At 40.7% G+C, this 25933-nt stretch overlaps 1 protein-coding gene across 3 annotated transcripts in view; it reads left to right on the plus strand.

Moving 5' to 3' along the window:
* The first annotated feature begins 2003 nt into the window (after positions 1-2003).
* The window catches only part of LHFPL4 (LHFPL tetraspan subfamily member 4), a 199983-nt gene continuing 176053 nt past the window's right edge, over positions 2004-25933 (plus strand). For 2 of the 3 annotated variants that reach the window (XR_013262289.1, XM_077451803.1), the window contains exon 1: positions 2004-3200. Coding sequence is in view for 2 of the 3 variants with exons in the window: in XM_077451803.1 (XP_077307929.1) it covers positions 2795-3200 (406 nt within the window). In the remaining variant the exon portion in view is untranslated. The remainder of the gene's footprint in view (positions 3201-25933) is intronic. The other variant, XM_077451804.1, reaches the window with a different exon arrangement.

The raw sequence follows: 25933 nt of genomic DNA on the forward strand, positions 1-25933 counted from the left end.
GTGACCTCATTGTCCAGTGGTGAGATGATTGGAATTTTGTGACATGGTGCATTATCCTGCTGGAAGGAGCCATCAGAAGATGGGGACACTGTAAAAGGGATGGACATGGACATGGTCAGCAACAATACTCAGGTAGGCTGTGGAGTTTAAACGATGCTCAAGGGGCCCAAAGTGTGCCAAGAAAATATCCCCCATAACCATTACACCACGAGCCTGAACCATTGATACAAGGCATGATGGATCGATGCTTTCATGTTGTTTATGCCAAATTCTGACCCTACCATCTGAATGTCGCAGCAGGAATCAAGACTCATCAGACCAGGCAACGTTTTTCCAATCTTCTATTATTCAATTTTGGTGGGCCCGTGTAAATTGTAGCCTCAGCTTCCATTTCTTAGCAGACAGAAGTGGCACCCGGTGTGGTCTTCTGCTGCTGTAGCCCATTTGCTTCAAGGTTTGATGCGTTCAGAGATAGTATTTTGCTTACCTTGGTTGTAATGAGTGTTTATTTGAGTTACTTTTGCCTTTACTTTATCTGGAACCAGTCTGTCCATTCTCCTCTGACCTCTGACAACAAGCCATTTTCCTCCACACAACTGTGGCTCCCTGGATCTCTCTTTTTTGAGCCATTCTATGTAAACCTTAGAGATGGTTTTGCATGAAAATCCCAGCAGATCAGTCGTGTTTGAAATACTCAGATCAGCCTGTCTGGCACCAACAACCATGCCACGTTCAAAGTCACTCAAGTCCCCTTTCTTCCCCATTCTGATGCTCGGTTTGAACTTCAGAAAGTCATCTTCACCACGTCTAGATGCCCAAATGCACTGAGTCGCTACCATGTGGTTGACTGATTAGCAATTTGTGTTGCCAAGCAATTGAACAGGTGTACCTAATAAAGTGGCCGGTGAGTATATATATATATATATATATATATATATATATATATATATATATATATATATACATACACACACGCATGTGTGTTTGAGCTTTGGGGTGCACATCTAATGCAATAGGCTGTGCACACTTATTATAATGTATAAAGAACAGCCTCATTGAGTCTTGTGATATGAATATCTTTGTAACCAATGAATGTTTTAAGCCCCATACACACTATCAGTTTTTCTGCTGAGTTTTTCCATCAGATTTACCAAAACCATGTAGTAGAAGGACCTGTCTGATTGCATATAGATTGAAACTCCTAAGGTTTGACCTCATATTATATGGTTTTGTTCAATCTGAAGGAAAAACTCAGCATAAAAATTAATAGTGTGTATGGGGCATTAAACAGAGAACAATAAAATCAATGTGATCTTTTACTAGTTTTTGATGTTGTCATGCGCTGTATTGGCACCCTATAAGTCCCATTATTTTTCTTGTACTGTTTGTGACGATATCGGGGACGTTGGTGCCTAATTGGTCAGTTTCAGCACTATTCAGTATTCCTGAGTATCTTGAGTTTTTTTTATTGATATTTATTTTTATATATATATATATATATATATATATATATATATATATATATATATATATATATATATATATATATATATATACATATTTGGTAAGCACCTCCTTATCTTTAAGCATTTATTATTATTAGAATTATTATTATATTATATATATATATATATATACACACACATACATACATATATATATACATATATATATATATATATATATATATATATATATATATATATATATATATATATATATATATATATATATATATATATTTATTTGGTAAGCCCTTCCTTATCTTTAAGCATTTATTTGTTAGGTGATCCAGCTCATCAACCTATACCAATAACCGAAATATCAATTTTGGGTGAACTGACCCTTTAAAGAAAATTATGGGGAAAAAAGGCAATGGAACATTTGTCAGGCAGTGAAGTGAAAATCTATGCATTTATGCCTAATGAAGATGAACAGGATCAGTGGTCTTTCCTGGCCCCTAGTGGGCACATGCCACATCACATCACCAGTGTGGCAGCCTGGCACACAGCGAAGAGAAAGACAGAGGGGGAAACCCTGCCTAGGCTCCATCCAGAGTGCATTGCTCACCTTCTCTTTGGCTTGCATGGATAATAATGGGGGCTGCATGCTGTGTTAACAGAGAGCATCAGTGGAGGATTACTGCTGGATGGGGAGGAGAAGAGGGTCCGGATTAATCCATTTAAATCTACCATCCATGGTGAATAGAAGGCTATTTGCGGTTGTCCTTTGCAGAGGATGCTGTCACAGTTGTAGGAAAGCAGATGAGATCACAGCTCACAAAGAGTAGCAAAGAGTGCTGCTTTTTTTTTTTTTTATTATTCTCTCTGCTCCCCCAAGTCTGCATTACATCGGGAGCGCGCAGATGTTCAGGAGCGCGCATCAGGCACATAGCAAAGATGGAGTCCCAGCAGCTGCAGGGAAGGCTAGAGCCAGCCAAGTCTCCGCTGTTTTAAGAGAGCTCCTTACATTGCACATGGCCCGGGTCCATGGCATTGCCTACTAGGCTTATTTCCAGCTGGGGGCATCTGATGGCTTGCATCTCCTTTGGCTCAAGAGGCAAATGTTGCTCCCAAGGACTCTGAACGTTGGCATCCTCCTCTCTGCATCCCCAAACTAGCATCGGAATTCCCCTTATTCCTCTGGGCTTTTCCCTAACCCACCAACTGCATGCCCAATACAAGGGTGCATGGACAGCCAGCGTTCCTAGGGATTGTGGTGGCATCTAAAGGGGGTTTGATTGTTTTATTTGTCTACTACACTGTGCAGGAGGGCATCTGATCAGCTAGCCAAGATGCTGCCATCTCAAGAAGCCTCCAAGCTTTACCATGACAATTACATGAGAAACTCAAGAGCCATAGGCGTGCTTTGGGCCATCTTCACCATCTGCTTTGCCATCATCAACGTGGTGGTCTTTATACAACCCTACTGGATAGGGGACAGCGTCAATACACCCAAGCCTGGTTACTTTGGGCTCTTCCACTACTGTGTGGGCAATGGAGGGGGGAACAGGGAGTTTACCTGCCGGGGATCCTTCACCGATTTCAGCACCATCCCCTCTGGAGCCTTCAAAGCAGCCGCCTTCTTCGTGCTGCTGTCCATGGTGCTGATCCTGGGCTGCATTACCTGTTTCGCCCTGTTCTTCTTCTGCAACACGGCCACTGTGTACAAGATCTGCGCCTGGATGCAGCTGTGTGCAGGTAAATGGAGGGGGGAGGGTTGGTGGTGGTAAATTGTAGGCAATAGGCGACCAGACATGACATCTGGCAGTAAGGAGCAAGGGTCTTTTCTGGAATGCAGCCACTTGCTCCCGAAGGTTTCCAGACATCTACTATGCTTATTTTTCAGTCAAAACCTTATTGGTATATCTTGTCTTGCTTGAGAGTTTTTGAGTGTTTAAGCTGTCTCCAAAATTTCAGTGAAAATCGAGAAATGTTAGTAAATGTTGCAATTTGGGGAAAAGGCATTGGTGGCAATGGAGAAAATAAAATGAACCTGGTTTTGGTGGGTTTTAAGACTAGATAGAGGGTGACCAGACATGAAATCTCTTGTCTCCCAGGAGGAATGGTCTTCTCTAGAATGTAGGTACTGGCTCCCAAAGGATTTCAAGCACCTACTATGCTTATTCTGGCAGTCAAAATGTGTGTGCCATTGGTGGCAATGGAGAAGGCAAAATGAAGGTGGTTTTGGTGGGTTTTAATACAAGGTAGAGGGTGACCAGACACCTTCCGGTCTGGCAAGAGGAAGGATCTTCTCTAGAATGTAGGTACTGGCTCCCAAAGGTTTCCAAGCACCTACTATGCTTATTCTGGCAGTCAAAATGTGTGTGCCATTGGTGGCAATGGAGAAGGCAAAATGAAGGTGGTTTTGGTGGGTTTTAATACTAGTTAGAGGGTGACCAGACACCCTCTGGTCTGGCAAGAGGAAGGATCTTCTCTAGAATGTAGGTACTGGCTCCCAAAGGTTTCCAAGCACCTACTATGCTTATTCTGGCAGTCAAAATGTGTGTGCCAAAGGTGGCAATGGAGAAGGCAAAATGAAGGTGGTTTTGGTGGGTTTTAATACTAGGTAGAAGGTGACCAGACACCTTCTGGTCTGACAAGAGGAAGGATCTTCTCTAGAATGTAGGTACTTGCTCCCAAAGGTTTCCAAGAACCTACTATGCTTATTCTGGCAGTCAAAACCTTATTGCTATATCTTGCATGAGGGATGAGCAACATTTAGAGTTTTTATGTCTCCAAAATTTCTGTGAAAATCGAGAAATGTTAGGGAAATTTCACCATTTTGGTGAAATTTTGCCTTTTTTGAGAAACAACATTGGCGGCAATAGGGAAGGCAAAATGAAGGTGGTTTTGGTGGGTTTTAGGAATAGGTAGACGGTGACCAGACATGAAATCTCTTGGCTGCCAGAAGGAAAGAATGTAATCACTGGCTCATAAAGATTTCCAAGCACCTACTATGCTTATTCTGGTATGCAAAACCTTATCGGTATATCATGCATATTAGGCATGAGCAAAATTGAGAGTTTTCAAGTCCCCAAAATTTCAGCAAAAATCAAAAGAGTTCAGTGAAATTTCGCCATTTTTGGAAAAAGCATTGGCGGCAATGGAGAAGTAGAAATGATGGTGGTTTTGGTGGGTTTTAAGAATAAGTAGAGGGTAAACAGACGTGAAATCTCTTGTCTGCCACAAGGAAAGGTCTTCTCTAGAATGCAGTCACTGGCTTCCAAAGTATTCCAAGCATCTATTATGCTTATTCTGGAAGTCAAAACCTATTGCTAGATCATGCCTGTTAGGGATGAGCGAAATTAAGAGTTTTCATGTCTCCAAAATTTCAGCAAAAATCTAATTATTTTGATGAAATTTTGGTGAAATTTTGACATTTTTGGAAAAAGCATTGGCGGCACGGAAGTAGGCAAAACTAAGGTGTTTTTGGTGGGTTTTAAATGTAGACACAGGGTGACCAAGCACAAAATCTCTTGGCTGCCAAGAGAAAGGGTCTTTCATAGAGTGTAGTCACTGGCTCCCAAAGGTTTCCAAGAACCTACTATGCTTATTCTGTCAGTCAAAACCTTATTGCTATATCTTTCCTGTTAGGAATGCGCGAACACGAGAGTTTCCCTGTCTCTAAATATTCTGCGAAAATTTCAAGATTTTGATGAAATTTTGCCATTTCGGGGAAAAAACGTTGACAGCAACGGAGAAGACAAAATTATGGCAAATGATCTTTTTTGCGTGGTTTTGATGTGTTTAAGGATAGAGCATGATGGGAACTGTAGTTCCTGAACAACTGGAGGGCCATAGTTTGAAGACCCCTGGGATAGACAAAGGGTAACCAGACTTGAAATCTATTTGTTGCTAAATGGTACAATCTTCTCTAGAATGTAGTCACTGTTTCCCAAAGGTTTACAGGCACCTTATATGCTTATTCTGAGTCAGTCAGAACTTCAGAAATGTTTGCATTATAGTTTCCCAAAAATTGTGATTTCTGAGAAGTTGTGCATCTTGGCCAAAAGCATTGGAGTTAATAAAGAAGGAAAAATGAAAGTTAAAGGGTTTAAGGTTAAAGTGGGCATTAAATGGGTTAGGTTATACAATGGTAATAACGAGTCCTGAGGGTTTACAAAAGCTCCTTATAACTATATTGGACATATTCCTGTGCCATGGCTACAGTTGGCATGAAATAGCTCAGGTTATAGCATGTTTTTAATGACTTCTGAGGGTTACAAAAGCTCTATTTTGCTGTCCTGGACATGTTATTGAGTCCTGGCTACAAATGGCATTAAATGGCTCAGATTATAGCATGGTTTTAAAGACTCTTGAGGGTCACATAAGCTCCTTTTAGCTGGATGTGTTCTTGTGCCTTGGCTACAGTGGGCATTAAATGGCTCAGATTATAGCATAGTTTTAATGGCTTCTGATGGGTACAGAAGCTTGTTTTAGATGTCCAGGACATGTTCTGCTGCCCTGGCTACAGTGAACATTAATTGGCTAAGTTTATAGCATGGTTTTAATGGCACCTGAGAGTTACAGAAGCTCCTTTTAGCTGTCCTTGGGCATGTTCTTGTACCCTAGCTACAGTGTGCATTAAATGACTTTGGTTTTAGCATGGTTTAATGATTCCTGAGGGTTAAGAAGCTCCTTTTAAGTATTCTGGACCTGTTCTTGCACCTTGGGTACAGTGGGCATTAAATGGCTTCAGTTTAAGCATGGTTTTAATGGTTCCTGAGGGTTACAAAAGCCCTTCTAAATTTCTTGGACCTATTCTTGTGCCTGGTCACCTCTAGCCTCATTATTTAGCTCAACCCCAAATGCACCCTTAAAAACATAAATGAACAAAACAAAAAAAAAAAAAAAAAAAGAGTAGATTCTTTAAATGTTGCCTAAGCAGCTCTAAGAGTAAAACAGAGAATTTCCACTTTCGTGAAATTTGCACCACCAAATCAGTTTTGCCCAAGTCACTCTGCTCATCCCTAATGCCTATGTATTCATGTTTACAACAGGCTGAAGTTCAGAGTTTTACCACCATTCAGCAGCAAAGTGGATCGTAGATGATGGATGGTTTTCATTATGGGAGCCTTAGTGTAGAGACAAGGTGCATGCCTGTAGTAATGTCCAATAAGACAGTACATTTTTTTTTTCCTTCTTGTGTCTAGGCACCGTCATTTGTCATAACACTTTAGATGGAGGATATGGTGCTCTATGAAGGTCTCTTTGACATGCAGTCAAACTGGGCAGCTGCCTTTGGGCTGCTTTGCTGATGGGGCAGAAAGAAAGTTTCCTTTAAAAGCGTATGGTTCATTTTTGGTGAGGAGGAAGAAAAGTTTTGTAGATCAAGAGTGAAATGCTAATGGGGGGTGCCTAATGACCAACCAGGGCTGGCTTATTTTGTCACACATCGTAATGTTACATCAGTTTACAATACAATCCTACCAATATAGGAATGAGAGTTGCAGAGGAGAGTTTAATTACAAGGTATAACGCATCCTCTGGGATGTGTGAATGCTATTTTAATAAGAGGGGACAATAACTGAGAGAAAAATCTGCCTCTTGGCAGCAATAGGATACAATTGTATTACGGAACCTTTGATAACCTAAAAATAGCACATTGGTGCCCTCTGTACTACAAGGAGTGATCCTTTATGTATTTATCTATGGGCTGCTATGCAGCTAAGACAGCCATGCTTTTTGTTCATTAATCACAGGCATCCTGACACTAATATGGCTGTACACTTTTTATTTTTATTGTTACATAGAGAACAGATGCATCGCAACAGATTGGATGGCAAAGTGTCTGCTGCCCACACATTTGGTTGCTTAATTGTTACTATAAGGAGTCATGTTTAATCTCTGTGTATCTAATAAAAGATCAGTCTACTTATAGCCATAGATAGGGGATGAGAGATTAGATGGATGATACAGAAACTGAGATAAATAGATAGATAGATAGATAGATAGATAGATAGATAGATAGATAGATAGATAGATAGATAGACAGATAGATTTTTATCCATTTTTTTTTCTATGCTTGCTTTATAATAATTTCTAACAGTTTTTTCTATCTTTATATATATATATATATATATATATATATATATATATATATATATATATACATATATATATATATAATAATGGATAGATATATTTTTTTATCACATTTTTTCTATGCTTGCTTTATATTAATTTCTATATGTATATTTATATATTCTTTATATTCATTTTATATATATATATATATATATATATATATATATATATATATATATATATATATATATATATATATATATAATTTTTTTTTCTATTCTTGTTTTATATTAATTTCTAACCTTTGTTTAGATAAATAAGTAGGTAGATAGTTGTATAGATGATCTTTTTTTATATATTTTTTTATCTTTATATATATATATATAAATTATATTATAATATATATATATATATATATATATATATATATATATATATATAATGGATAGATACATTTTCTTTATCTATTTTTTTCTATGCTTGCTTTATAGTAATTTCAAACGTTTTGTATTTTTTATCTTTATATATATATATATATATATTTTTTTTCTCTTCTTGCTTTATATTAATTTCTAACTTTTGTTTAGATAAATAGGTGGGTATATAGATGTATAGATGATCTGTACATCTGCAGATAGATAGATAGATAGATAGGATATATATATGTTAATTTTCTGTGTCTCTTTTTTTGTCATCTGTTTTGTATATGTGTTTTGTATTATGTTAATTGGTTAAAGGTAGAGTGCATAATTTAGAAAATGATGACAAAAAGATACTTGGTTTAAAATTTATTCCATTTTAAGTAGATATATCCTAGACACTGATATGGATTATTTAACATATTCTCCATCTTCTCAGGATTTAAAGGAAAGTCCTGTTTTTTAATAAGCTTTAGCCCCCATTTGTACTTCATTAGCCTTAAAATATATTTTGCCATTTAAGAGAGTCTAGATGCTCAGCGCTCTCTTGTACTTACTGTCTGCTTTATATACTACATCCAGCATACAATATGTTTACCATCTGAGTGGTTTATGTCATGTTGGGGTGTGGGTAAAGTCAGTTTTGGGAAATACCCCTCTTGCATTAGCTATGTATGAATGCATCTCCTTTGGAGCAAGGTACCTGGATATTGCAATCACGTTAGTAACCGTGGATTAGGGAGGGAGAATTTCCCACACTGCACTCGGCTCACGTAGGAAAGACACTCGTAATCAATAGAGCATCAACATATTTATGTGTCTTTAAGGTATACACTTTAGTAGCTCATTAGGAGGATGCATAAACACATCCATTTTTAATGAACAATTTAAATAATATTCACATCTATGGCATAGTGGTCTGTAAATGGAAAATCCATTTTGCTGCATAAGCCAATTCGCTGTTCTGATGGCTTCTTTGCATTATGTTTTTATCCCGTCATTATCTGATATATAGATGTGCCGATTGGAATGCAATGTAGTAATGATGTCTATCTTGAATCCATCAGAAATGGACATTAGCTGTGGAGTAGGAAAGCAATCACATACATACCAAATGTACAGCACAAAGCGTTTTTTTTAAGTCATTACGCAGATATGTTAAAACCTTAAAACGTATTTTAAATTTTAATCATCTCTTGGCACCCGGGCAATATTCTGAAAGTGGTATTAAACCCAAAAACAAAAATGTATTCTATGGCAGCTCACCAGTTCTTAGATGCGGCAGCTGCATTCGTTTTTTTTTTTTAAGCTTTTTTCCCTTCTTTTTTCTTACCTGGTGATCTGGCCAGTAAACCTGTTATTTTTCAGCAGGCCCAGCTGTCCAGCAAAAGTGACAGTTACAGGGTCGAGACCAAACATTTACTATTGACAGGGGTGCTTACAACAGTCAGCTTTTATTTATTTATGTAACATCTTTATAGAAAAGAAACAGAAAAATAGAAAAGTGACGGCAGGAAAAAAAAAAAAAAGACTGAGTGGTCCATCGAGTCTGCATATTTTTATTTTTATTTACATGTTTTGTTTTTTTGGGGTTTTATTTATTATTATTACATTTATTATTATTATTAAATGTATTATTATTATTTATTTTTTGTTTGTTTTATTTGTTTGTTTTATTTATTTATTTATTTTTTTTATCCTCCAAAAAAACCTGTTAATGTAACTTCTTAAAAAGCGTTAGCTGGAGTTTGGCTTTAATTTGTTAGTCAAGTCCATATAAATCTGCTAGTCTAACACTGCCCATCACCTAGCCAAGGGATCTTTAAACCACGGCCCTCCAGTTGTTGCGGAACTACACATCCCATGAGGCATTGTAAAACTCTGACATTCACAGACATGACTAGACATGATGGGAGTTGTAGTTCCTGAACACCCAGAGAGCCGTAGTTTGAAGATCCCTGCCCCTTGACAAGGTGTCTCCGTTGCTCCTCTATCCAGAGTGGAGCCTCTCTTAAACAGGAAGTGCGTAACTGGCAGGATCAACAGGTGAAAATAAAGGAAAAAAAGCCATGCTGTCTTAGGCCGCGTACACACGGGCGGATTGTCTGCCCAACTAAGTTCCTCAGACAATCCAAAAGACAGTCCGTCCAACATTTGAATGAACGGACTTGACCACACATGATGAACAGACAGTCCGCTGAAAGCTTGCGCGATGACGTGTACAGCACGTACGACGGGACTAGAAAACGACGTCCAATACACTGCAATGCAACCTTCGGCCGTGTAAATCCTTTCTGAGCATGCGCCATACTTAGTCCGTCCAACTTGCCTACACACGAGTGGACTGTCCGCTGAAACCAAGTTTGGACGGACAAAACCAAGTTTGGACGGACAAAATTACGGAAATTCCGAAAGACTTAGTCCGCCAGACTGTCCGCTGAAAAAGTCCGCTGAAGCCCACACACGAGCGGATTGTCCGCTGAAACACGGTTCAGCGGACTAAGTTGGGCAGACAATCCGCCCGTGTGTACGCGGCCTTACTGTTTGCAACACCACATGTCCCGGGTCTGCATTTCCTTCTGTACGTGTTTTTACAATCCTAACACTTGGTTGAACTCTGCCTCAGTTTCATTGCCATTTTAGCAAGCAGGTGCTATCATTGTCAGATGAAATAACATTTCAGCAGATGTGCAGGAGTGCTAAAAATGTGATGTAAATGAGGTTTTTGGAGACAGCTTGACCCGCTTAGTTATAGTGATAGTCATTTGCCATAACAGTTGCCATTTTCAGCAATGACACATACACTATAGCTTAGTGAATTAAGCACACAACTTTTATTTTGTAAAGTAATTGGGACTTTAAATGAGACACATATGTAGTCACGTGTCTCTATCCCTACATCTGTAATAAAAGGGGGCGGGAGGTGGGACTTTGAATGAGGCAGGAGACCAAACCTTGGTAAAAAAAAAAAATCTTACACGGTTTATTGACATAAATAATTTCCATATCCCATTGTAATAAGTATATACATGTATTAAATAAATAATTTTATAACATCAAAATCATAATTTATATATATAAAGTATATATATATATATATATATATATATATATATATATATATATATATATACATATACACACACACACAACCAGAAAATAAGCAGAAAATTTGAGTTACCAAATTGATTTATTGAAACTGTACATGCCATTGTTCTATATCATATTACTACAAGGATGCATGAGTAGCACATTACAATTGCCCGGGTATAGAATATTAGCATAGTAATGCTCCATAAAGCAAAATAATGACAATAACAAGAAAGTACATGGTGTATTAACCACTTAAGCCCTGGACCAATTTGCAGCCAAAGGACCAGGCCCCTTTTTGCGATTCGGCACTGTGTCGCTTTAATTGACAATTGCACGGTCATGCAACGTGGCTCCCAAACAAAATTGGTGTCCTTTTTTTTCCCACAAATAGAGCTTTCTTTTGGTGGTATTTGATCACCTCTGCGGTGTTTATTTTTTGCGCTATAAACAAAAATAGAGTGACAATTTTGCTATAATAAATATCCCCAAAAAATATATAAAAACATTTTTTTTCCTCAGTTTAGGCCAATACGTATTCTTCTACATATTTTGGTAAAAAAAACGCAATTAGCGATTATTGATTGGTTTGCGCAAAAATTATAGCGTTTACAAAATAGCGGATAGTTTCATAGCATTTTTATTAATTGTTTTTTTTACTAGTAATGGCGGCGATCAGCGATTTTTATTGTGACTGCGACATTATGACGGACACATCGGACAATTTTGACACATTTTTGGGACCATTGGCATTTATACAGCAATCAGTGCTATTTAAATGCACTGATTCCTGTGTAAATGACACTGGCAGTGAAGGAGTTAACCACTAGGGGGCAGTGTAGGTGTTATGTGTGACGTTATGTGTTTTTTTTTATTGTAGGGGGCGTGGCCTGGCATGTGACGTCACTGATCGTCTTTCCCTATAAAAGGGAACAGACGATCGGTGACAGCCACACTAGGAAGCACGGGGAGAGGTTTGTTTACACAGCCCTCTCGTCGTTCTTCAGATCTGTGACCCGATCGCGGGACACCAGCGGCGATCGGGTCCGCTGGTCCCGCGGCCACGGTCACGGAGCTCAGGACCGGGTCAGAAGCCTCCGGCGCACTCCCAACCCACAGCTGGGCACTTAAAGAGCCACGTACAGGTACGCGATTGTGCCCAGCCGTGCCATTCTGCTGAGGTACATTGGTGTGAGGCGGTCCTTAAGTGGTTAAGAAAGGATAACATGGCTGCATCCTAGTGCTCGACGCGTTTCGTGGATATAACCATGTCATCAGGTGAAGATACATCCAAATGTCTGCAAAAAAAAAAAAAAATATCAGTAAAATCTTGTGTCTTTCATAAAATATATGTTATGGGTAGGGAAAGGAAAAGTTTCCAATACTATATACTTACATGGAGTATAGGAACCTGTGATGTTGCAATATAAGGAATGCTAAAACGTCTGCATCGGGAGCTGAGGTCATATGGACCCACATATGAATCGGGCACATATACATAATCTCCAGAAAAATGAATACCTCCATGTTCAATATTCTCTACCCGGGCAACTGCAATGTGCTACTCATGAATCTTTGTAGTAATATGAAATAGAACAATAGATGGCATATACAGTTTCAGTAAATCAATTTGGTAACTACAATATGCTGCTTATTTTCTCATTGTGTGTATATATATAAATTGTCATTGCAGATTGTCATGTAGATATATGAAATGATTTATTTCCCACATGTATATACTTATCACAATGGGATATGGAAATTGTTTATGTCAATAAACAGGTCAGGTAATTTTTTTTCAAGTCCCCCCCTCCCCCCTTTTATCAGAACTTTTATTTTGGGGTTCAGCAAGCATTGGGTCTGCAGCAAATTAACATCCCTGAAAATAATGGTAACTATAGATGTTTAGATAAGTTTGCTTGAACCAAGTGCCAATCCAGTTACAAGAGGTCTGCCTGATACATGGGGTGCAGCAATTGATTCGCCTTACTGGTAATAGGAGCCATTAGGACCATTTAACAGTAGGGATCAGAGAATTTTAGAAAATCTAAAACATGTTTAGGTTTTGGTTGATATTTGATACATTGAGTGATTCACTACTTGTCTGCTACTTAGTAAGCAAGTAAAGAGCTAATTCAGACCCTTTAGTAGCACAACAGGATGACCATGCACTGCTCCTGACTGCCAAATCTCTGCACCTCATTGCTATATATATATATATATATATATATATACACACAGTGATGATGTCACAGCTACTTTTATAAAGTAATAACTGGGTTTGCAAAGGCATTTGGTGCACAGAAGTGGATTTATATCCTTTGTGTCTATTGGGAAATAAACAGTATTTCAATGAAGGCTTTTGTGCCCGGAGTTCAGCTTTAATCGTAGCAATAGTTCCCGATTTTCCACATGTGTACATTTTCTCCTTTTGGTTAGACAGGGTTTTTTCCTTAGGTTACTGGAAGGTTTCTGTATCACTTGACATATAGAAAGGTGTAATAAAATAAAGGCATTTTAAACATTAGCTTTACAGAGAGAAATGTTCTTCATAGTGCTCGTTAAGCCCAGTAGTGACACCACTGCCAATGCTGCTTAGAAGAACTCTAATTTTCTTGCCAGCCGTGTTCTAAGTATAGTATGCTACGGCAGTTCATGCATTTTAATGGGCAAGCACAACCTTAAAAGGATATTGTGCGTTATTTTAAAACATTGTCCACCCATGCGTGTATTTGTGTTTCATGTGTATTTTTAAACTATATAGCAGAAGTCCACACGTATTTAAAAGACCTCACACCAGATCATATTCTGGTTCTGTAAAACAATTGCAGATCTTTGAGTCTGTTGAAGTGACCATGTCAGAGTGTGTGTGCCAACATTGTTCCATCCCCGGACTCCATCAGTACAGGACACAGCAGTGATATAGGGGTACAGAGCGTGATAAGGGACATGGGCATGCAATGCTCTCAGAAGTGTTACATAGTTACATAGTAGGTGAGGTTGAAAAAAAACACAAGTCCATCAAGTCCAACCCATGTGTGTGATTATGTGTCAGTATTACATTGTATATCCCTGTATGTTGCGGTCATTCAGGTGCTTTACTAATAGTTTCTTGAAACTACAGGGGGTCCCCGGGTTACAAACAAGAGAGGGACTGTAGGTTTGTTCTTAAGTTGAATCTGTTTGTAAGTCGGAACAGGTAAATTTTTTAAGTGTAGCTCCAGCCAAAAAATCAATTTTTAAGCTTTTTGGATAACATAGGGAAGGGTTATCACCCCTGTAACATTTGTTTAGCTGTCTGTGCCCCTGTACAGAAGATTTCACCTCACTTTCTGTCCCAATGATAATTGGATTCTGAAAATTTTTGGCTGTTAGGGAAACAAGGATTGGTGAAAAAGCATCAGTGGAGACACCTTTTTACCATATTAACTCTTACAGGAGAGAATTTCCCTACCTAGAGGTAGATTTCCTCTTACTTCCTGTTATCTCCCTCCGTTTGTAAGTAGGAGTCATTTGTAAGTTGGATGTTTGTAAGTAGGGGACCTCCTGTATCGATGCCCCTAGCTGAGACCACCGCCTGTGGAAGGGAATTCCACATCCTTGCCGCTCTTACAGTAAAGAACCCTCTACGTAGTTTAAGGCTAAACCTCTTTTTTTCTAATTTTAATGAGTGACCATGAGTCTTATTGAACTTCCTTACGCAAAAACGTTTTATCTCTATTGTGGGTCACCATTATGGAATTTGTAAATTGAAATCATATCCCCTCTCACGCGTCTCTTCTCCAAAAAGAATAAGTTCAGTGCTCGCAACCTTTCCTCATAACTAATATCCTCCAGGCCCTTTATTAGCTTTGTTGCCCTTCTTTGTACTCGCTCCATTTCCAGTAACATCCTTCCTGAGGACTGGTCCCCAGAACTGGACAGCATACTCCAGGTGCGGCCGGACCAGAGTCTTGTAGAGCGGGAGAATTATCGTTTTATCTCTTGAGTTAATCCTCCTTTTTAATGCATGCCAATATTCTGTTTGTTTTGTTAGCAGCAGCTTGGCATTGCATGCCATTGCTGAGCCTATCATCTTCTAGGACCCCCAGGTGGGTGGAACGTTTTAATGCTTTAAAAAAAACCTTAAGCCTTTGAAGCACTTTAAAGGGAGGGGCTACAAACTATAATGTGAAATGGGATGAAGACTGAGGATGCGGTGCAGGGACCCCATTTTAGAATGGATGCCTTAAGATTTTGCATACTTTTAAAGAGTGCCGTGACCGAAAACAGTTGATAAACACTGGGCTAAACAAGTACCAAATCTACCAAGTACCAAAAAATTTCCAATGCCTTCCCTGACTGAGCAAAATCCCCCTTAATTTGTGCCTCACACACTCCCCCTCCCAGACACTGCAGGTCACAGTGGGAAGGTTTCAGTAACAAAACCAATGCTGTCAATCCAGAAAAGAGTGGGCAGGGCTAGGTGTGGCTAGGTTCTGACTGGCAAGCTACAGACTTGTGAAACAGCAGTGACAATGCTGATAGCCACGCCCCCTGCAACATCTTCTCCTCCCACTGTAAACAGCAGGTACAGCCTCCATGTGAGTGGCAACTCTGCTCTGTATTCAGGAGCAGAGCAGCATTGTTGTCACCCAATCATAGAAAGCTGCATTAGATAAACTTCAGTGGCAGGATCAACAGGTTATTGTGGAGCTTTGCCCTTATGCTGAGTTAGGCCTCTTGCACACTGCAGCTTGAAAAAGCTCAGAACAGGGGGATTTTGCTCAGTCAGGTAAGGCAAGGGAAATTTTTTGGTACTTGGTAGATTTGGTACTTGCTTAGCCCAGTGTTTATCAACTTTTTTTGGTCACGGCACTCTTTAAAAGTGTGCAAAATCTTAAAGCATATATTCTAAAATGGGGTCCCTCCACCGCATCAGAATCCTCAGTCTTCATCCCATTTCACATTATAGTTTGTAGCCTCTCCCTTTAAAGTGGTTCAAAGGCTTACGTTTTTTTTTCAAAGCATTAAAGTGGAGTTCCACCCACTTTTACAAGGTAGTCTTAAACTAAAGACCACCCCCCGCCCCCAAAGAAAAAAACACCAGCCACCACTGTGCAGGCCTAGCAGGGACCAGGTAGCATGCACGGGGTGGATAATTGGATGCAAGGTCAGACGAGCCAGGACAGCAACAGATGGTCAGATACAGGCATGGATGGCAGGCAGAGAATGGTCAAGATACAAGCAAAAGTCAGCAACATAGAATGAGGCAGATGAGCAGAAGGCAGAGCAGAGACATGCCAAGGTCAGGGCAGGTAGCGTTCAAGCAGGGTCAGGGCAAGTCAGGTCAGTAACAAAAGACAGCACAGAAACCGATACAAAAGCACAGGTAATAGCTATAGATCAGACAGCACTGGCTAATAGAACTTCCCCAGTTTAAATAGTCCCATTAGCTCCAACATTAGCAATGGGCGCACGAGTGCTCATGTGTGTCCGCAAACGGTTATTTACAGCCAAGCGGGCAACTGTACATCTCTGCCTGTGCAACTATGTATGTCTTGAGGCTTTATCTGTACCATGCCTAATGCCTTCCTGACAAGTACATATCCGTGCTCCTATTGTTTTCAATGGTGTATGCCCTACCATTAGTGTGGGGGGCGGGGGCTCTCCAAAAATAACGCTGGCCTTTTGATCTCCCTACATTTTGCAGCAGGATAGGCTGTACTTTACAATTGTGCGCTCCCCTAGAGGCCGTTACGGTCCATTCAGACTACACGCGTGTGCTCTCCCTGCCCCAGCTGAGCTCGGTAGCGGTCACTCTGAGCTGTTCAAGCTGCATGCGTGTGTTCTTTCCTTCTCTGAGTCCAGATCTTGAGTGGATGCTACACAGGGGGATTAGCGGGTCAGCGGTTTTTGTAGAGCGGTCCCCTCAAAAGCTGTATGTGTAATGGGAGGATGTGCACCATTTATAACAGGAGAAGTGCTTGTCTGTACTATTTACAGCATTTGAATTTGCATGGAGGGATTTGGGGAAAATATTACTGAAGTGAAGGGGAACTAGCACTTAATTAATATGACTTTAGTACTCCTTTAAAGGGAACATTTGGAACATTTGTTTCTAGTGAATATGCCAGCTCATGTTTGGCTTGATTAGTAATTTTTAAAGTGAACATTTCCAAATTCATCATTATGTCATTCAGCAATTATAGTGACATTTTTATGCGATCCATTGGAAGGCAATCACACAAACTAAAATTTTAATTCAGGCTGACAGTGGGAGTGTCTGTACCGTCTCCTGAAATGACAGCGGGGGTGATTGTCATAACAGTCTATTTATCTTCTGGTTATGTCATATGTCATATACTGGGAGTTAATGATTGTGGTATATTTGAGATCCTCAACGTTCATGTAATTATTCCCTCCCCTGCAGTACATACTCATCATCCCACTCCCATAAAATCTGTTCGACTTACTATATGTGTAGAGCTACCCCATAGGGGCCCTCTGGATGATACTTGTCTTCTGGTGCTGCTTTGGCCCTGTAAACCCCTCAAACCTTCTGACACTCTAGGTTCAGACATATTCTACACACAAAACAGCTCTCTGATAGCTAAGTGGAAGAATAACACGCAGATCCAGCACAATCAATACTGTATTGAAAAAAGGTGAGCATATGATATAATAGGATAGCAGTTAAACAATTGACAGGTAAACTTCAGGGAACAATCAAATATGACACAATCAATTAGATAGCACTAAAATAGAACTAGCAATATAATTATAAGGATGCAAATTTGGATATGTAGTTAGCTGTAGAGATGCAGGACAATGATGTTATAAAAGGACAAAATGCACTTGAAGAGTAAGATCAAGTGAAACACTGATTCAAGGGCAAGAGACTCCAAAGCATGTCAACTACCTCTGGACCACTGAAACACTGAGCAAGCCTTCTGATACAACACCAGTGATAGAACGGAGTTGCCCTTTAAGATGTCCCCAAACCATCAATAGTAATATAAGGACAGATTTAGATGCAAGGTGGTATATTGTAGCAAGTAGGGGCCCATAAACAAAATGTAAATCTTTAAGGATCCGTAGTGCCAGGAAAAGGGTGACCGAAATAATGGTGTAGTGGTTTCTTTAACCTCCTCACGTCAGCACCTCCCGGGCCTTTTAGAGGTTCATGACGCCAGGAGGCGGGGTGGGGCCAGAGTTGCGCTGAGATTGCACATGCTGACCACTGTGTGTTCTCTTGCTTAGCGTGGTCAGTTTTTGAAAGGAAAGCAGAGGGACTGGCAGGAACACCAGGGAAATGCTGCGGTAACAAACACTTTAAAGTGGTTGTAAAGTCAGAAGGTTTTTTATTTTATTGTATTCTATGCATTAAGATTAAAAAAAAGAACCTTCCGTGTGCAGAAGTCCCCTTCTACCCCACCTAATACTTACCTTAGCCCAGCTCGACCCAACAATGTTGAAGGAGTGTCTTGGCTGCTTGGGACTCTCCCTCCTCATTGGCTGAGATGGCAGTGCGGCACCATTGGCTCCCGCTGATGTCAATCAAAGTCAGTGAGCCAATGAGGAGAAAGAGGGGGTGAGGCCAAACCATGGCTCCGTGTCTGAATGGATACAGGGAGCAGCGGCTCAGCTCGGATGCCCCCTTAGCAAGCTGCTTGCTGTGGAGGCACTCGGCAGGAGAGAGGGGCCAGGAGTGCCGACAAGGGACCAGAGAAGAGGAGGATCCGGGCTGCTCTGTGCAAATACACTGCAGCAGAGCAGGTAAGTATAACATGTTTATAGTTTTTAAAGAAAAAAAACAGAGACATTAGTATCACTTGACCTTAAGTTGACCATAGATGATCCTTATTATCAGCAGGTTGATAAAAAAAAAAACTGAATGGATTCGTCTATCTACATAGGCGAAGTGGATGGAGGAATCTGCTGTGTTATTATCAATTACCAGCTCTCTTTGGACCAAAGAGTGTGAGCTGAGCGATCAGCGGTGTTTGATCACTCAGTTCACGGTCTTATGTCGCCTACACAGGATTGGAATTTTGGTCGGAAAAAGCTCTGATGGTTTTCCCGACGGAATTCCGACGGGGTTACACTCAAGCTGTCTTGCATACACCTGCACGGTTTAGGAGATATTCACCCTGCATGCAGCCGCTGACATCAGCGGCACATGCGCTCCAAAGGTCCGGCACATCGCGGCTCCAGCCACTCACAGCACCAGAGCCCGAGACCCCGAAAGAAGCGCAGAAGGAACATGTCAGCTCCCTCAGTGGTGCAGGGCTTCATTCTAAAGTATTTGTTTGTTTGTTCCTGGGGGAGACACTGAACCTTATGCTACGATGGCCTGTTTAAATATACCTATGGAGCCTATATAGACTGTGGGCAGGTATAGGAGAGTTTGATATATCCAGTTTGGAAGGAATATATATTTGTCCATGAGGATTATTGTTGAAGCCCCTGTTTCTATGTACTGAAAACAGATGAAGGGATGTTGTTTGTTCTACCCTTCTCCTCTCTATTACTCTCCCCTTTTAATTATCTGGATACTTACGGTGTATCCCCTTCCTCCCCCGGTGAACCATATGAGTTTATATTCATATCTATATATCTTTACACCATCAGCCTTATACACGGTCGCTGGTAATAGTAAAGCCCCATACACACTGTCAGTTTTTCTGCTGAGTTTTTCCTTCAGATTTACCAAAACCATATAATATGAGGTCAAACCTTAGGAATTTCAATGTGTATGCAATCAGGCAGGCCCTTGTACTACATGGTTTTGGTAAATCTGAAGGAAAAAGTCAGCAGAATATCTGATAGTGTGTATGGGGCTTTAGAAACTGCCTCCTGCTTTACACAGTGATTCCTGGGTGATCATCTGGGAGCTCTCCATGTGGAGATATTTCTATGCTGACAAGTGAGACCTGTTCCTTCCAACTACCCCCGAGTGTGTCCTGATGAAGCAAAACAGTGAAACGCGTTGACACACAGAGGCTCACTGCCATTTATTTGGTGTCAACTCTCTTGCTTACACTAGATACTCATTACTATCATATGTCTATCGTATGTTTTTAATTATTTTTTACTTGACCTGTTTGATATGACTTATTATTAATAATATATATTTTTATACTATATAATTGTCCCTCTTGCCTGTAAAGTCGGAATTAGGGCCTTGTGGCCCTTTACCCTATCTCTCCTCCGATCAAGTTTATACAGATGTGGCCGAATTAGGGCCCTGTGGCCCTTTACCCTTTCTCTTGGTGCATACTAGCACATTATGCTATTGTCTTGCAGGTGTTTTTTTTTTTTTCAGTGGTTTACTACCGTTTTAATAACACCAATTGGGCAGAAGCCCATGGTAACCAATCTGATATCAGCTTTTAGCAGTCTAGCATGGACAAGCTTTTGACAGCAGATTCCTGATTGGCTCCTGTCGCTTATTCGCTTATTGATTTTCACTGCTCTTTACAATTCTGTGATGCATATTTGTTTCCCCCCCCCCAATTGCAATGAAGTAATGAGTCTGTGCTTCAGATATGTTTAAGATGCAATCCACACATTCATGGATTATCTCTAGCAATGTGCGTGTATCATAACCTTTGTCGACACATTATGAATCATAGACGTATTTGCAAATGCAGATTCTAATTACATTTTGTTAGGGAAAAACAATGCAGCTTTCTGGAATATTTAACAGGTACTAATTATCTCTGTTATGAGATTGCCTGTTTTTTTTTTTTTCTTTTTATAATTGAGTGTTGTTGTGGCTCTTCAACACATTGATGCAACTACTTGTGAATGTCTGAAATATTACACTCTTCCGAAGGGTTAAAGTGAACCTATCATTCATCAAAAAAAAAAAATTGCCATACTTTATAATATATTCTACTCACAAAGTATATCTAAAACTTTTTGTTTTGAAGTTAGTAGGAGGTGTTTTTTTTCCTACTGTTCACACGATCGGAATTTCAGCCTGCAAAAGACCGATGAGAGTTTTTCGAACGGAAAATGCGATCATGTGTATGCTCCATCTGACTTTTGCTGGTCGAATTCCGGGCCGGCAAAAGACTGAGAGCAGGTTCTCAATTTTTCAGTCGGAAAAAGTTCCGATCGGAAATTCCGATCGCCTGTAAAAATGCTAATGCGCAAAATTCCTATGCATGTTCGGAAACAATTTGACGCATGCTCGGAAGCATTGAACTTAATTTTCTCGGCTCGTCGTAGTGTTGTACGTCACTGCGTTCTTGACGGTCGAAAGTTCAGAGAACTTTTGTGTGACCGTGTGTATGCAAGACAGCTTGAGTGGAATCGCGTTGGAATTCCATCAGAAAAACCATCAGAGCTTTTTCTGACCAAAATTCCGATCGTGTGTACGTGGCATTAGGGTGATTTTTCTTCAGTTCCAGTCTAGAGACATTAGGAAGTGAAATTACATCTCTCCAAAGTAAGGGCTCGTTCACATGCGAAGTTTGTGGGGGGGAAACCCCTGCAGTTGAGCCATGCTTTTACTTCCCCTTACCGCTACTCTGTTTAGTTGTCAAGTCGCCGGCCTGGGGATGTACACATTCCACAGCCACAATACTCTGTTTCAGAGAGTGAATGGGGTTATTCTGCAAGCTCCCTGCAACCTCGTGCAATGCGCACAACTGCAGTGCACACATGCAGGCTTTAAAGCGGGAGTCCACCGGGACTCCGCGTTTTTTTTTTTTTTTAAAAGCCAGCAGCTACAAATACTGCAACTGCTGACTTTTAAAATAGTGACACTTACCTGTCCAGCGCGCCCGCGATGTCGGCACCCGAAGCCGATCTCTAGGTCGTCTGTCGGGTCCTGCCGCCGCCATCTTGGGTATGGGAATCAGGAAATGGAGCCTTTCGGCTTCATTTCCCGGTTCCCTACTGCGCATGCGCGAATCGCGCTGCGCAATAAGGACGCTCCCCGCTGCCTCTGGGATCTGTGTGTTTCCCAGCAGGCAGCGGGGCACTTGCGGGAAGAGGCGGGCACTTGCGGAAAGGGGCGTAAGTTACGCCCCTTTCCGCAGAGAGCTATCCCGGAAGTGGGTGCAGTTACCTGGATTATCCAGGTAACTGCACCCCCCTCCCCCCTGAAAGGTGCCGATTGTGGCACCGGAGGGGGGGAGGGTTCCGATGAGCGGAAGGTCCACTTTAGGGTGGACTTCTGCTTTAAGGGCTTAAAGCAGACGATACAATAGTTACATAGTCAGGTTGAAAAAATACACAAGTCCATCCAGCTCAACCAACAAAAAAAGGACCATATAATCCCATATGCACAATCCTTTACCCACAGTTGATCCAGAGGACAGCAAAAAAAAAAAAAAACAGCAAAGCTTGATCCAATTTGTTACAGCAGGGGAAAAAATTCCTTCCTGATCCTCAGAGAGGCAATCGGATATTCTCTGGATCAACTTTACCTATTAATGTTGGTACGCATCTCCTTTTTCAACCACCCAAACTTCTACCCTGCCTTTACTGAACCAGCTTCTTTCCAGGCCAGGACCTTGTCACCAGTAACACCCTGAAAACATTCCCTGCCCTACAAGCACAAACATAACTCCCCCCACAGAGTGCTTTCGGTACCCTCAGATCGCTCATTTTGCTCAGACAATCATAAGGATGCACTCATCACTAGATAGTTTATCTCTATACAAGGGTATAAGCAATTCAGACCCACATGCCTCGGGTGTCATATCCCACTTATATAGTCATCTCACATCCCCTCCATTTAGCCTCCCACTATACGCTGCACAGCGGTCCAAAGACCTAGAAATAGACCTAGACGCAGGGGACTGGGAAAATATATGGGCCAACAAAACACTTCTTCCCAAAATATCATTGCACTCGAAGCAAATTACAAAGTTCTCATGAGGTGGTATCTAGTTCCAGGAAGGATTTCCAAATTTTTGCCGGACCACCCCCCCCCCCCCCCCCCCAGTGTGCTTTTGTGGTTGTTGTGAGAGAGGCACACACATATGGTGGTCGTGCCCTGTTATACGACAATTTTGGATGACAATCTTCCATATGGCTTCTACTTTGCTCCGTGTTCCCTTAGACCCAGATCCATCCCTTGCACTATTGAACCATGTCACATTAGACTATACTAAAGCTCAGCTCCGCTTCCTTTTCCAGCTCACTACTGTGGCCAAACACATGATAGCTACAGCCTGGAAAATTTCGAAACTAAGCATAGTCAAAGCATAGTCAAAGTCAAAAATAGAATCACCCAAGCCATGATACATAGCAAAATTGAGGCCACAATTCTAGATAGAGTCCCCCAGCACCTCAAAATTTGGCAAACCTGGATAGAGCACTTCCTACCTCTAGATTTCGACAAACCCTCTTAGAACCTTAACCCCCCCCCTGCCCCCCCCCAGGATTATAATACTTTGAGACGAGAGCCTATGCAGTGCCCCCGACCTCCCTTCCTCTCAGCTCTTGCTCCTCTTCTCGTTCTTTCTTTCCTCACCTGTTCTTTCCTCCTCTCTCTTTCTCACTATCCTAAACAATGCACACCATTGGTAGAACAATCTATTAGTGTAAAACCTCTATGCGTTACCCCACCTCCAACTCACAAAGTGATACTTCTCTCTTGTATTTAGTGCGATAATAGGCTTATAGTGATCATATCCTCCCTTAATCTCCTCTTCTCAAGAGGGAATAAATTCAGTTCTTCTAATCTTTCCTCATAGCTGAGCTCCTCCGTGCCTCTTATCAGCTTGGTTGCCCTTCTTTGCACTTTCTCCATTTCCCCGATATCCTTTTTGAGATCCGGTGCCCAAAACTGAACTGCATATTCCAGATTAGGTCTCACCAATGATTTGTACAGGGTCACAATGATATCTATCTCTCTGGAGTCCATACCTCTCTTAATACAAGAAAGGACTTTGCTCGCTATGGAAACTGCAGCTTGGCATTGCATATTATTAAGCTTATGATCTACCAAAACCCCCAGATCCTTCTCCACCATTGATTCCCCCAGTTGTACTCCTTACTGTTTGTAAAACTGTCTCTGAAGAATGCAGATTGTTCTTCAGAGAACACTGCTATTGTGAAAGAGTCCTAAAACCATAGCTCCCAACTGTCCCTGATTTGGAGGGACTGTCCCTGATTTGGAACAAAGTCCCTTTGTCCCTCATTCCTCCTCATTTGTCCCTCATTCTGGTCTGATCTATATATTTGTATATAAAATGCACTTTTTAATATTTCAAATAGTTTCCCAGTGCTAGACCTTTCATCCAATTCGTAAATTGCTGCATTTGTAAATGTCAAAAGCCAAAATAAATGAATAATAGTTGTAAAAAAAAAAAAAAAAAAAGTTGTGGATTTAACTAATCTTTTTTTTTTTTTTTTGTATAATTCTGTATAATTTTGTTTATTTTTTTTTAATTCTCCTTTAAGGGGGCGTGGCAACATAGTGTATGTTGTATATGGAAGCATAGGTCAACAAACCTATAAAAAAATCTCAAAATAGCCAGGTTCCAAAAGGGAGTTAATACCATAATAAAAGAGCCCCAGAGAATGGAAAGTGCTATATATACACAGTATAGTAATTTTCTTAAAAGGAATTAATTAAAACTATATGTTTCCACTCACATGAAAGGTGTCTTTGGAAAGGCACTGACACAAACTGCTCACTATGTCCAGGAGTATCGCACTCAGACCCGGATCGCTATATACTTTCCATTCTTTGAGGCACTTTTATTTTTCATACCTATCATATGAGAACAGCTAATGAGTATCAGGAGAAGATTGGATGATGGCTCCTTGAAAATTTGGATCTAAGTTTGTTGGCTTGTAGGCTGCTGGTCAGCCTTACTGATCTGGTGAGTGCAGTATTGGTGGAGCACCTTTTTGCCATTAGAGAAGGGGTAGTCACTTCATTGACTTTAACATTTAAGGAAATGGTGATTGGCAAAACACATTTATTTATGGGCTTGATGATTTGAGCATGAGAATTGCATTTAATGTTCAAATGTTTTAGCACATGGGATCAGGGGCGGACTGACCATTCGGGCACTGCCCAAGGGCCCCATGCCACTAAGGGGCCCCATCAGGGTTGCCAGCCTCAATAAAACCAGGGACAGTATGTAAAAATCAGTGTTTTAAAAAAAAAAAAATCACAAGATTATAGCTGCCCCGCCTCTCCAGTACCTTTTCAGTGTGTGTATGTGTATTCTGTGTGTGTGTGTATTGTTTGTTTGTGTGTGTATACTGTATGTGTGTGTATGTATAATGTGTGGTCCCATAATCTCCTATTGCCCAGGGGCCCCATAATCTTCTCCTATTGCCCAGGGGCCCCATAATCTCCTGTTGCCCGGTGGCCCCATGAGTTGTCAGTCCGCCCCTGCATGGGATATTAATTATCTACCATGCATAAGGATAACATTTATATTTATTTTTATGTAGACAGATTTTTATATTAGTGATTGATAATATACACTCATTTGTGAAGTTTTGGTTTATTTATTTGAGATTTTGAATATTTGATTGTTTACTTATTCGTTTGTAATGTGCACAGAGCAAGCGCCCATTTGCATTTAATTACATACGCCTAAATAGGATTGCCAACTAGCTCATGTAGGTGTGATGGTCCACAAAGTTTAGGCATAAAGTATTCATATAGCCAGATACAGATATCATCAGCTAAGTATCAAGCGACTCCCTGGAAGCACATAAAACAAATGAAGGACTAACAAATGTATGAACCACAAGCTGTCTTTTTGATTATTGGAAGCGGAGGGCGCTGATAAGGCAGTACAGCCATCCCTCCTGTACTGGGCCCCATCAGTTCAAAAGGGGACTAGGCACCTGTCGAGCAGGAAGGCTGGCTGTACTGTCTTATTGCTGACACCAATCGTCTTCTGCCTCCACCTGCAGTGCTGCCAG

This window comes from Lithobates pipiens, unplaced genomic scaffold, assembly GCF_037356315.1.
Source record: "Lithobates pipiens isolate NorthernLeopardFrog02 unplaced genomic scaffold, aLitPip1_a1.2 Scaffold_23, whole genome shotgun sequence".
Taxonomy (NCBI): Eukaryota; Metazoa; Chordata; class Amphibia; order Anura; family Ranidae; genus Lithobates; species Lithobates pipiens.